Source organism: Trachypithecus francoisi, unplaced genomic scaffold (genome assembly GCF_009764315.1).
Source record: "Trachypithecus francoisi isolate TF-2019V2 unplaced genomic scaffold, Tfra_2.0 Lachesis_group15, whole genome shotgun sequence".
Taxonomy (NCBI): domain Eukaryota; kingdom Metazoa; phylum Chordata; class Mammalia; order Primates; family Cercopithecidae; genus Trachypithecus; species Trachypithecus francoisi.
The window spans coordinates 112,897,268-112,909,412 of NW_022681460.1; the positions used below are offsets into that span (position 1 = coordinate 112,897,268).

Below are 12,145 nucleotides of genomic sequence, written 5' to 3' on the forward strand. Positions count from 1 at the left end.
CTGCAGTGCAGTGGTACAATCATGGCTTACTGCAGCCTTGACCTTCTGGGCCCAAGTGAGCCTCCCACCTCATCCTCCCAAGTAACTGGGACCACAGGTGAGCTCCACTATGCCTGGCTAATTTTTTGTTTGTATTTTTTGTAGAGATGGGGTCTCTCTCTGTTGTCCGGGCTGGCCTCAGTAATTCTCCTTTCTCGGCCTCCCAAAGTTCTGGGATTATAGGCATGAACCACTGTGCCTGGACAAAAATTGTCTACTTGATCTGTAAACTTCAAGAGAAGGTGTGATAAACCCTCCTGCAATGTTTTTGTTTTTCAAAATCTTTGTATTTCACAGTTTAGCTTTGTAGGCTGATTTTTTTTTTTTTTTTTGAGACATAGTGTTGCTCTTGTTGCCCAGGCTGGAGTGCAATGGTGCAATCTCAGCTCATCGCAACTTCCACCTTCTGGGTTCAAGCGATTCTCTTGCCTCAGCCTCCCAAGTAGCTAGGATTACAGGTGCCGCCACCATACCCCGCTAATTTTGTATTTTTAGTAGAGATGGGGTTTCTCCATGTTGGTCAGGCTAGTCTCAAACTCCCGACCTCAGGTGATCCGCCTGCCTCGGCCTCCCAAAGTGCTGGGATGACAGGCGTGAGTCAGCGCGCCCGGCCAATGTTCTATTTTTGAGAATACAACGGTTCATAATATATTCTACATAGGCTATACCTGTTATTGTGTAGAAAAACAGACTCTTTACCCATTTAACACCTTTTGCCTTAGGTTTATTTTTCTGGTATCAACAATGGCACATTTACTTTGTGTTTGCAGTTTCCTGTCTTTTTTTTTTTTTTTGAGACAGTGTCTCACTTTGTTACCCAGGCTGGAGGGAAGTGGTGCGATCTCAGCTCACTGCAACCTCCCCCTCCCCGGTTCAAGCAATTCTCCTGCCTCAGCTTCCCGAGTAGCTGAGACCACAGGCATGTGCTACCACGCCCGGCCAATTTTTGTATTTTTAGTAGAGATGAGGTTTCACCATACTGGCCAGGATGGTCTCCATCTCTTGACCTCGTGATCCACCCGTCTCGACTTCCCAAAGTGCTGGAATTACAGGCGTGAGCCACTGTGCTCAGCCTCTTTTTTTTTTTTTTTTTTTTTTTGAGATGGAGTCTCACTCTGTCGCCCAGGCTGGAGTGCAGTGGGGTGACCTCGGGTCACTGCAACCTCTGTCTCCCAGGTTCCAGCAATTCTCCTGCCTCAGCCTCCCGAGTAGCTGGGATTATAGACTCCCACCAACACACCTGGCTACTTTTTGTATTTTTAGTAGAGACGGGATTTCGCCACGTTGGCCAGGCTGGTCTCAAATTCTTGGCCTCATGTGACCCCGCCTGCCTTGGCCTCCCAAAGTGCTGGGATTACAGGTGTGAGCCACTGCACCCGGCCAGGTTTTCTTGTTTCTTTTCTCCTCTTCTAGTTTTCCCCTTTTAGGCTAACAATTATTAACTGTTAATAAAAACCCTCAGGTCTGTATTTTATCAAGAAACATTTCCGTAACGTCTTCCTCCGTGAACCAAACAAGATCTCTGGCACATTTTATTTGCTCTGTCTCACCACATGGTTTTTGATTTTTTGTTTATTTGTATTTTGGGATAGAGTTTCACTCTTGTTGCCCAGGCTGGAATGCCATGGCACAGTCTCAGCTCACTGTAACCTCTGCCTCCCGGGTTCAAGCGATTCTGCTGCCTCAGCCGCCTGAGTATCTGGGATTACAGGTGCGTGTCACCACGTCCAGCTAATTTTTGTATTTTTAGTGGAGACGGGATTTCACCATGTTGGTCAGGCTGGTCTCGAACTTCTGACCTCGTGATCTGCCCACCTCAGCCTCCCAACGTGCTGGGATTATAGGTGTGAGCCACCGTGCCTGGACTAATTTTTGTATTTTTGGTAGAGACGGGGGTTTCTCCATATTGGCCAGGCTGGTCTCGAACTCCTGCCCTTGTGATCTGCCCGCCTTGGCCTCCCAAAGTGCTAGGATTACAGGCATAAGCCACAGTGCCTGGCCCACATGGTTTTTCAAATAGTTTAGAATCTCATTTCCAGATAATTAATTTGCTTCTTTAAACCTATGTCTTTTCTATTTCAGAAATCCTTTCTAAACAATTGCATTTTACTCCACAACCACTTTCAAAGAATCATTAAGACTTGGTTAATGTGTTTTGCTCATTTGGCAGCAGTTTCTTGTGGCTGTATCTTCCCTCCACTGGAGTCCTTGAATCTTACGTCTGTCATCTGACTGCAATTAAAAGCTGGGTTTGGAATACAATCGCAGCCCTACCACCCACCTGCTGTGTGACCTGGTAAATGTCTTTTTTTTTTTTTTGAGACGGAGTTTTGCTTTGTTGCCCAGGCTGGAGTGTAGTGGCACGACCTCGGCTCACTGCAACCTCTGCCTCCCAGGTTCAAGCAATTCTACTGCCTCAGGCTCCCGAATAGCTGGGATTACAGGCACCTGCCAGCATGCCCATCTGATTTTTGTATTTTTAGTGGAGATGGGGGTTTCACCATGTTGGCTAGGCTGCTCTCGAACTTCTGACTTTGTGATTTGCCCGCCTCGGCCTCCCAAAGTGCTGGGATTACAGGCATGAGCCACTGCTCCCGGCCAGTTCTATTTTTATTTTTTCCTTTTTTTTCGAGACAGGGTCTCACTCTGTTGTCCAGGCTCGAGTGCAGTGGCACAATCACTGTTCACTATAGCCACTGCCTCCTGGGCTCACATGCTCTTCCGGCCTCAGCCTCCGGAGTACCTGGGACTACAAGCATGAGCCAGTTTGGCTAATTTTGGCTACTTTTTGTAGAAACAGGGTCTCGCCATGTTGGCCAGGCTGGTCTCGAATTTCTGGGCTCAAGGGATCCACCTTCCTTGGCCTCCCAAAGTTCTGGGATTACAGAAGTGAGCCACTGCGCCCTGCTGGCAAATTTCTTAAACTGTCTGTGCCTCAGTGACCTCATTTAATAAAGGGAATAATTGTAGCACCCTTTTCCTAGAGCTGTGAAGATTCAATGGAATAAATAAGGCAATAAATGAATGGATGGGGAATGAAGGATGTGGGTTTCCTCCCTCTTGTCTTTCAATAAGCTCTCACCATCAACCTCCCGTTGCCTGTTGTCTCTCTTCCCCCTCTCCGTCTGTCTCTCTCTTAGCCGGGAAACCTGGGGTAGGGAAGCATGGAGTCAGCGGAAGCATCGGGAGGTTGAGGACACTGATTGGGGACGCCCACGGAGACAGCCCGGGAGAAGGATCGGGGTGGGGCCTGTGGCTGCTGCAGGAGGAGGAGGAGGAGCCCGCGGCCCGGCCGACACCGCAGAAGGGCGGAGCCAGGTGGCGCCCCGCCCACTGCTTCCCGCCCACGCACTTTAAGCTTGCAGTGGGGACGTAGCGAGAATATACCTCGTTCACCTCGCGCCTCGGCCGACTCTGCAGTGCGACGGGCGGAGCTTCCGGACGCCCCGCCTCCCGTTCCGCCCCACGACGTATGCGACCCGGAGACGCGTGGGGCGGAACTTCCGGACGCTCCGCCCTGCCGCCGACCCTGCGGAGCTGAGGGTGAAGCCTTCGAACGCCAGTCCCTCATCGCTGGCCCGGTGGCGCCGAGGCGAAGGGGGCGGAGCCTGCACCCGCCCCGCCAACCTTCGCCCCGCCCGCCTCGCGCCGCGCAGGGAGGAGGAGGAGGAGCCGCAGCCGGGCCCGCACTGCAGCGCCAGCGCCCGAGCGGGCGGCCGAGCTCCTGGGGCGGCCTGTCTCCGAATCCCGAGCGGGCGTCGCTCAGCAGCCGGTCGCGACCGCAGCCCTATCCCGCTCCGCGCCCGCCATGCCGTCCGCGGGCCCCGCCTGAGCCGCGGCCTCCGCGCGGGCGGGCCTGGGGACGGCGGGGCCATGCGCACGCTGCCCTGACGATGCCGCCCGCCGCGCCCGCCCGCCTGGCGCTGGTCCTGGTCCTGGGCCTGAGCCTGTGGCTTGGGGCGCTGGCGGGGGACCCCGGGCGCGATTGCGGGCCCTGCGCGCCCCCCTGCCTCTGCGGCCCTGCGCCCGGCGCCGCCTGCCGCGTCAACTGCTCGGGCCGCGGGCTGCGGACGCTTGGTCCCGCGCTGCGCATCCCCGCGGACGCCACGGCGCTGTGAGTAGCGAGCCCAGCGGGATCCGGGAGAGGCCGCGGGGCGGGCGGGCGTGGGCGCGTTCCCTGGCCCGGTACTGGAAGCAGGACGCGGGCCAGGACGCTCCCAGGGCGAGGCTCCGGCGCGGGACGGCGGCCCTGCTAAATAAGGAACGCCTGGAGCCGCGGTTGGCACGGCCCCGGGGAGCCGAAAAACCCCGGGTCTGGAGACAGACTTGCCACCCGGGGGCTCTGCAGACGCCAGCGGGGGCGGGGCGCGGAGGCCGCGCTCAGCTGAGAGGACAAACAGTCGCTAATTGGAGAGGAATTGGGATGCGGCCTGGGGCTGCGGGATACCCCGGGAGGTGGGGATGGCTGTCGGGGGCGGTAGGGAGGACTTTCAGGAGGTGTCTGGACAAGGATTTGATGGATGTGCAAGAATCGGCCTGATGCTTAGGAGGGGGCGATGAGGTGGGTCCAGAAGAAGGGGGCGTGAATGTTGTGAGCAAAGACCGTGAGGCTGGAGGCTGGCCACGGGAGGTGGGCTCGCGGATGGGCTGGGGTCATGAAGGGCCTCAGGCGCTTTGCTATTGGGTTCCAGGGCTATCCTGAGAACAGGGGCGAAGGGGGATTGCTGTGAGGGATTAAAGCCTTGTCATGTTCGCTTTCTGGACATAAAAGCAACAGGTGGCCTTCATGGAGACGCTGCCCATAGCCAGGTCTGTGCCAGGCTCCTGTTGGGGGTCGTCATGTGGAATCCTGACCCTGACCCTCTGAGGCATAGGGACTGGAGATTTGCATTTCACAGATGGCGAAACAGGTTTGGAGAGGTGACACGACCTGTCCCAGGTATCATAGTCGGGACAGGACCTGTCCCAGGCATTACAGTCAGGGCAGGACCTGTCCCAGGTATCATAGTCGGGACAGGACCTGTCCCAGGCATCACAGCCCGGATGTGCATAGCACGGGTATGGAACTGAGGTGCTCAGGATCCAGAGTTGGGTTGAAAAGGGCACAGGGGACTAAGATAAGCAGACAGTTGTCACCAGCGCTGGGGAGAGTCTCGGGGCCAGTTTGATGCCTTGTATTTCCCAGGCTCCAGGCTGCTCACTGGGATGCTGTGTCTCCCTGGGTGCGTGCTGGATCCCTGGGGAACGTGGCACATCCCCAGGCTTGCTGAACATTGGGTGGGTCCTGGCATTTGGTTTTGTAATGTTTCGGGGTGACTCCTGCCTGTGGCCACCCTTCCTTAGGGTAGCCATGTGTCCTTGGGGCTTTGCTGGTTGGTCTCAAGGGTGGGAGAAGAATGGATTCTCCTGGAGCAGTGGAGCCCGTGCCCCTGTGGGCCACACTGCTCCTGCGCTCACTGATGGCTGAAGCGTGTGTCTTGCGGCCGTCTCTGTGGAGATGGCCTCCTCCTGCCTGGCAGCAGCGCCCACAGAATTGCATCAGACCTACCCACCCGTTGTTTCTGATGCTGTAGCCGAGGGCTCCTCTGTCTGCCAGTCTGGTCACTGGGGGCTCTGTCCAGGTCCTGCACCTGGGATTCCTGCTTCCCAGCACCTGGTGGTGTCCATGTGAGCAGCCCCTCAGGAGCTGTCCAGGAGAGAAGGGCACTGGTGGCGGCTGACCGGAGGACAAGGCCTGGGCTCTCCAGGCCCTCAGCACAGCAGTGGACCCCCCACCCTCACCCCTGCCTTGTGTTGTTCCCTTAAGCTCTGGTCCTGGGGTTTGGAGGAGGGGGACCCTGGGAGTTGGTGGCCTGTCCCAGCCTGAGCTGGCAAGATTCCAGTTGCCAGGCCCCTCAACTGTGCAACAGGGTACAGGGTGACCTCATGTGGGCAGGTGGGTGCTGTTCTGTACACACCTGGAGCTGCCGCTGGGAGAGTTCTGGAAGGTGGGGTGAGGGGACCCATGGGACATTGGGGCCTTGGGAAGGATGTTAAGGCCCTGGCTGGCCCCTGAGGCCACCCTCTGTGCTGTGGAGGCTGCCCAGCCATTTTGCTGTCTATCCTGCAATCTCCTCCTCAGGGAGATGGCTGGGTTTTTCCCAGGGGAGAGGCGCTGAGCTGGGAGAGGTCGAGGACACAGATCACAGCTGCTGGCGGGTGTTTAAGGGCCCAGGAGCGTTGCTGTCTGGGTGTCCCCAGCAGCCTTCCTAGGGGGCTCACACAGGTGCCCCTCTACTTGTGGCTCCCCGGCTGCTGAAGCTCAGCAGGGACAGCTGTGTGCAGTCCCCGATGGAGGGCAGCCGGGGCTTCTGAGGCCACAGCCTTCCTTGTGCTAATGATGATGCTGAGAGGTGGCAGCTTTTGGAAAAGATGGCGCACTGCAAAATGTGCTGCTCCGCGTGGCTCGAAGCTTCGTGGGGAGACGTGGGCAGAGCCGTGACTGACTCATGGACCACCCACCCCAGAGCCTGCCCTGCCCTCCTTGCCCCTATCCTTCTCCCTCTTGACCCATGTTTTGAACCAAATTCCTTTTCTTTATTTGCAAGCATTTTGGAGGGCATGGCAATACCGCAGACCCACCTAACACAACAAACAATTCCTTAATGCCACCAAAGGCCTGGTGTGTTCAGATTTTTGTTTTAATAGTTGGAATCAGGAGCCAAATAAGGTCCACACAGTACAGTTAGTTGATGTCTTTTTTTTTTTTTTTTGAGACGGAGCCTTGCTCTGTCTCCACGCCGGAGTGCATGATCTCAGCTCACTGCAACCTCTAACTCCCTGGTTTAAGTGATTCTCCTGCCTCAGCCTCCCAAGTAGCTGGTAGCTGGGGTTACAGGCATGCACCACCACGCTTGGCTAATTTTTGTATTTTTAATAGAGATAGAGTTTTACCATGTTGGCCAGGGTGGTCTCGATCTCCTGACCTCGTGATCTGCCCACCTCGGCCTCCCAACGTGCTTGGATTATAGGCATGAGACACCATGCCTAACCAATGTATTTTAAAAATACATACTTTTTTTTTTTTTTTTGAGACGGAGTTTCGCTCTTGTTGCCCAGGCTGGAGTGCAATGATCTCGGCTCACTGCAACCTCCGCCTCCCAGGTTCAAGCGATTGTCTTGCCTCAGCCTCTCAAGTAGCTGGGTTTACAGGCATGTGCCACCATGTCCAGCTAATTTTGTATTTTTAGTAGAGACGGGGTTTCTCCATGTTGGTCAGGCTGGTTTCAAACTTAACCTCAGGGGATCTGCCTGCTTTGGCCTCCCAAAGTGTTGGGATTACAGGTGTGAGCCACGGCACCAAGCAAAAATATATATGTGTCTTTAAGGATGGTCAAGCAAAGCAGTGAGATTGAAGAATGAACAAAGAATTCTACCTGGCTGTGATCAATTCATTGTAAACAGCACTGTGCTTGGACCAGCCAGCTGATGTCTTTTGTTTTGTTTTGTTTTGTTTTGTTTTGTTTGAGACGGAGTCTGGCTCTGTCACCCAGGCTGGAGGGCAGTGGTGTGATCTTGGCTCACTGCAACTTCCGCCTCCTGGGTTCAAGCAATTCTCCTGCCTCAGCCTCCTGAGTAGCTGGAATTACAGGCACGTGCCACCACGCCCGGCTAATTTTTAAAAATATTTTTAGTAGAGACAGGATTTCACCATGTTGGTCAGGCTGGTCCCAAACTCTTGGCCTCAGGTGATCCACTTGCTTTGGCCTCCCGAAGTGCTGAGATTACAGGTGTGAGTAATGTCTTTTATTTATTTATTTATTTATTATTTTTGAGATGGAATCTTGCTCTGTCGCCCAGGCTGGAGTGCAGCAGCACTATCTTGGCTCATTGCAAGCTCTGCCTCCCAGGTTCATGCCATTCTCCTGCCTCAGCCTCCCGAGTAGCTGGGACTACAGGTGCCCACCACCTCGCCCGGCTAATTTTTTGTAGTTTTGGTAGAGACGGGGTTTCACCGTGTTAGCCAGGATGGTCTTGATCTCCTGACCTCGTGATCCGCCCGCCTCGGCCTCCCAAAGTGCTGGGATTACAGGCGTGAGTCACCGCGCCCGGCCCACTGCCTGTCTTTTATGCTGGGATTACAGGCGTGAGCCACCGCCTGTCTTTTATGCTGGGATTACAGGCGTGAGCCACCGCCTGTCTTTCAAATGTCCAATGATGTCTAGGAGCTTCCCTTCCTCTCTTTCTCCTTGTGCAATTTGTTGAAGAAACTTGACTCCTGCAGCCTGGATTTCCCACTGTGTCTTGGGGGTGCCACCTCCGTGGTGTCACCTCCGTGGTACTGTGAGTGTGTCCTTTGTGTTTCTTGTAAATTGGTTATTGGAGCGGATATCCCATTGTCCCAGAGGTTGTCCTGGCTGACACTGCCCTAGGTGTAGATGTCATTGGCCACTTCCCCGTGCTGGGTGCCACTCACCCTGGCTGGGGGTCACCTGGGTCTGCTGCTATCTTGCGAATGCTGGGGTCCAGGACTGGGCACATACGAGGGACTTGGTAGGTGCTTGGTTCACTGATGTAAAATATTGGAGCACCCAGGGCCTTGCCCTTTCCCACCTGCATCCCTGAATGACAGGAGAGTGTCGGGGAGTATGGGGTGGGAGGCACAGCCCCCGGGGTCCTTGCCTGGGATTGGCGTCGGGGAAGACAGGCATTCTGGAGCCACCCCTGGCCTGACGCCTTAGAGCGCAGCTGCCACAGGCACGGCTGCCTTGGGGGCTGGCAAGGCCACAGAAGGGCCCCCGGCTCCTATTTCTGGTCCCTGGATCCTGAGAGCGAAGACTAGGGATTGTCACCAAGGCCTCCATGAGCCCTTACCAGAAGGAGAGCCGCCCTTGAGGGCTCTGTTACCACTGGAGCCCGCGTTCAAGCAACACGCAAATAATTCTCCAAGGATAGAGATAGATTATGGGGAGGGGGTGGCCTGGAAGGACCCCCAGTGCAGGTGACACCGAAGCCAGGTTTCAAAGCTCTCTCTGGCCCAGAGAGAGTCCCCAAAGGGCAAGGTGACTAGGGGGCAGGGGCAGGGCCTCTGTCGGGAGAGCTTAGGAGAGGCCGTGTCTTCTAGGAAGAGCCCTGGCAGCTGAGCGCAGGTGGTGGGGAGGACTTGCATCCTGCATGTCCCAGCTGGCCTCTCCTGTGGTCCCTGAGCTGGGTCCCACATGACTCCTGCACTCGGGCATTCAGAACGTGCATGCGTGGGAAATGGTAGTTTCTTTATTAGACACAAATACAAACTCGCCAAACTTGTGGACAAAAATGTAGACAAGAAATCACACACTCACTCCTGTATGCGATTGCCGGCAGGGGCTGTGGAGGAGTTGGGGAGACTTTGGTTGTGTCTGCAGCAGTTGGGAATGTGGGCAGATGAACCTGGAGCACCCGAGCTCCCGCTGCAGAGGCTACTTTGGAGACAGAGAGCACCTGCAGGTCATCCATCCAGTATCGGCTTTGCATCCAGATCATCCAGGGAACACTGTGACTCAGCAACAGATAGGGACCCCATTTAAACATCGGCAGGGGGCCACTCACACCTGGATTTAAACATCAGCAAGGGGCCACTCACATCTGGATTTAAACATCGGCAAGGGGCGACTCACACCTGGAATCCCAGCAGTTTGTGAGGCCAGGGTGGATGAATCGCTTGAGCCCGGGAGTTTGAGACCAGCCTGGGCAACAGGGCGAGACCCCCGTCTCTAAAAAGTAAAAGAACATGCCAGGCGTGGTAGTGTGCGTCTGTGGTTCCAGCTACTTAGGAGACTGAGATGGGAGGATCACTTGAGCTGAGGAGGTCAAGGCTGCAGTGAGCTGTGATCACACCACTGCACTCCAGACTGGGTCACAGAGCAAGACTCTGTTTCAAAAAAAAAAAAAAAAAAAACCACACAGGATCCGAACAGAGATTTCTCCAGAGAAGACGCACAGATGGCCAACCCTGCGTGAGAAAATGGTCAACCTCATTAGTCATGAGGGAAACACAAATCAAAACCCCTGGCCAGCTGGGCGTGGGGGCTCACGCCTGTAATCCAGCACTTTAGGAGGGCAGATTGCTTGAGGCCAGGAGTTTGAGGCCAGCCTGGGCAACATAGGAAGACCAACAAATAGGTATTAGTGGTGGCACCTGTAGTCCCAGCTAGTTGGGAGGCTGAGGGAGGAGAATTCCCTGAGTCTGTGAGGTTGAAACTAGTTAGCCGTGATTGTGCCACTGCACTCCAGCCTGGGTGAGAGGAAACACTGTCTTAAAAAAAAAAAAAACAAAATACAGACTGGGCGCGATGGCTCACGCCTGTAATCCCAGCACTTTGGGAGGCCAAGGTGGGTGGATCACAAGGTCAGGAGTTCGAGACCAGCCTGACCAACATGGTGAAACCCCTTCTCTACTAAAAATACAAAAATTTGGCCGGGTGTGGTGGCACATGCCTGTAATTCCAGCTACTCAGGAGGCTGAGGCAGGAGACTCCCTTCAACCTGGGAGGCGGAGCTTGCAGTCAGCTAGTGTCATACCACTGCCCTCTAGCTTGGTCAACAGAGCGAGACTCCATCTCAAAAAAAAAAAAAAAAAAAGGAAGCCGGGCATGGTGGTACATGCCTGTAGTCCCAGCTACTATGGGGGCTGAGGCAGGAGAATCACTTGAACCCGGGAGGCAGAGGTTGCAGTGAGGCAAGATCGCACCACGCACTCCAGCTTGGGAGACAGAGCAAAACTTCATCTCAAAAAGGCAAGGTCTGGGAAAGGCCTGCACCTGCCCCCCGCGGTAGCCATGCCGGGCCCTACACTGAGCCCTCTGTTTTCTTGTCTCTCCCTTCCTCATCACGGTGCTGCAGGGTTGGAGCCACTCCTGGTCCCATTTTACAGACCAGGAAATTGAGGCTCTGAGAAGCCGTGGTGGAGATGATTTCATCAGCATGCTCTGGGGCAGACCCCTGGAGCCGCACAGGGGGTGTGGGGCCCACACCAGTGCCCTGGTTTATAGACAGAGGTGGCAGTGGTGCTTCCGAGTGGGGCTGGGATGTGCTTGGACTCCCCGAGGGGCTGAGGGGCTCTGCGCCCAGGTCCAGCTGTTTGGGTGCTGCCAGCCCCTCCCAGCTGTCCCTCCCGGGCTCATCCCTGCTGTGTCCCTTCCCTCTGGTTTCCTGTTCAGCTTCAGGAAGGAGGCTGGGAACCCAAGTGTAGGGAATTTGGGCCCTGGAGTCGGACCTGGGTTCACATCCCAGCGCCTCCATTTCCGGTGTGACCTTGGTCCAATCTCTCAGCCTCAGTTTCTTCACCTGTAAAGTGGGCTCCATGATTAGATGCGCCCTGTGGAGAAGTGTAGCAGCGACCTGGTTCAGCCACAGGTGGCCCTAACAATCATAACTTATTAAAGTAGCTCCGTCGCTCCCCTCGGGGGTTCTGGGGCCCCATTCCCCTGTCCTGCATGCACTGTGAGACCTGCTGTGCCACAGAGCAGAGTGTAACAGCCTGAGGGTGAGGGGCACCCAGAGCCAGGTACTGTGCCCGTGCTCAGACTGGATACTGGACAATGGAAGCCAGAGCAGCCTGGATGGGTGGACTTCTCTGGACCCCTCAGCATCCCCTTGGTGCCTTCAGCGCAGGGCCGCCTGGCTGTGGGGGCTCACAAGACCTGGTCCACTTCTGCTTGTGCCTGCACCTGAGTGTTCGTGCATTGGTGCCTTCTGACGCGTTCTAGTGTGTGTGAGACATGGGGAGCTGGGAAGTGTTGGCAGAACTGTGAGCGCCGTCTTCGCTCCTTTTGTTCTTTTGACCTTAACTGGCGTGCAGCACTGCCTGAGTTCTGTTCAGTGCCTGCTCTGACGTGCGGACCCTGCTGCAGCCTTGTTGTTAGGCAGTGGCGGTGCGTGCTGTCACTGGTGGGTACCGAGGGCCTTTGGGAGCTTTGGGGAGGTTGTGCCAAGCCTGAGCCCTGACATCCCCCTTCCTGGCTTTCTGTGGGCTCTTCTGAGGCCAGGGCGTCTCTGCGAGGGCCTCCTGCTGGAGCCGCCTCCGTGGATCTCTTCTGCCATCCTGGCCCACGAGCAGGTGATGCGCTGACAGTGCTGGCACTGCTGC

At 55.7% G+C, this 12,145-nt stretch overlaps 1 protein-coding gene across 2 annotated transcripts in view; it reads left to right on the forward strand.

Moving 5' to 3' along the window:
* The first annotated feature begins 3,731 nt into the window (after window positions 1–3,731).
* PKD1 (polycystin 1, transient receptor potential channel interacting) overlaps window positions 3,732–12,145 on the forward strand; it is a 48,295-nt gene continuing 39,881 nt past the window's right edge. For both annotated transcript variants that reach the window (XM_033236143.1, XM_033236144.1), the window contains exon 1: window positions 3,732–4,153. In XM_033236143.1, the coding sequence (XP_033092034.1) occupies window positions 3,933–4,153 (221 nt within the window). In that variant the 5' untranslated portion in view covers window positions 3,732–3,932. The remainder of the gene's footprint in view (window positions 4,154–12,145) is intronic.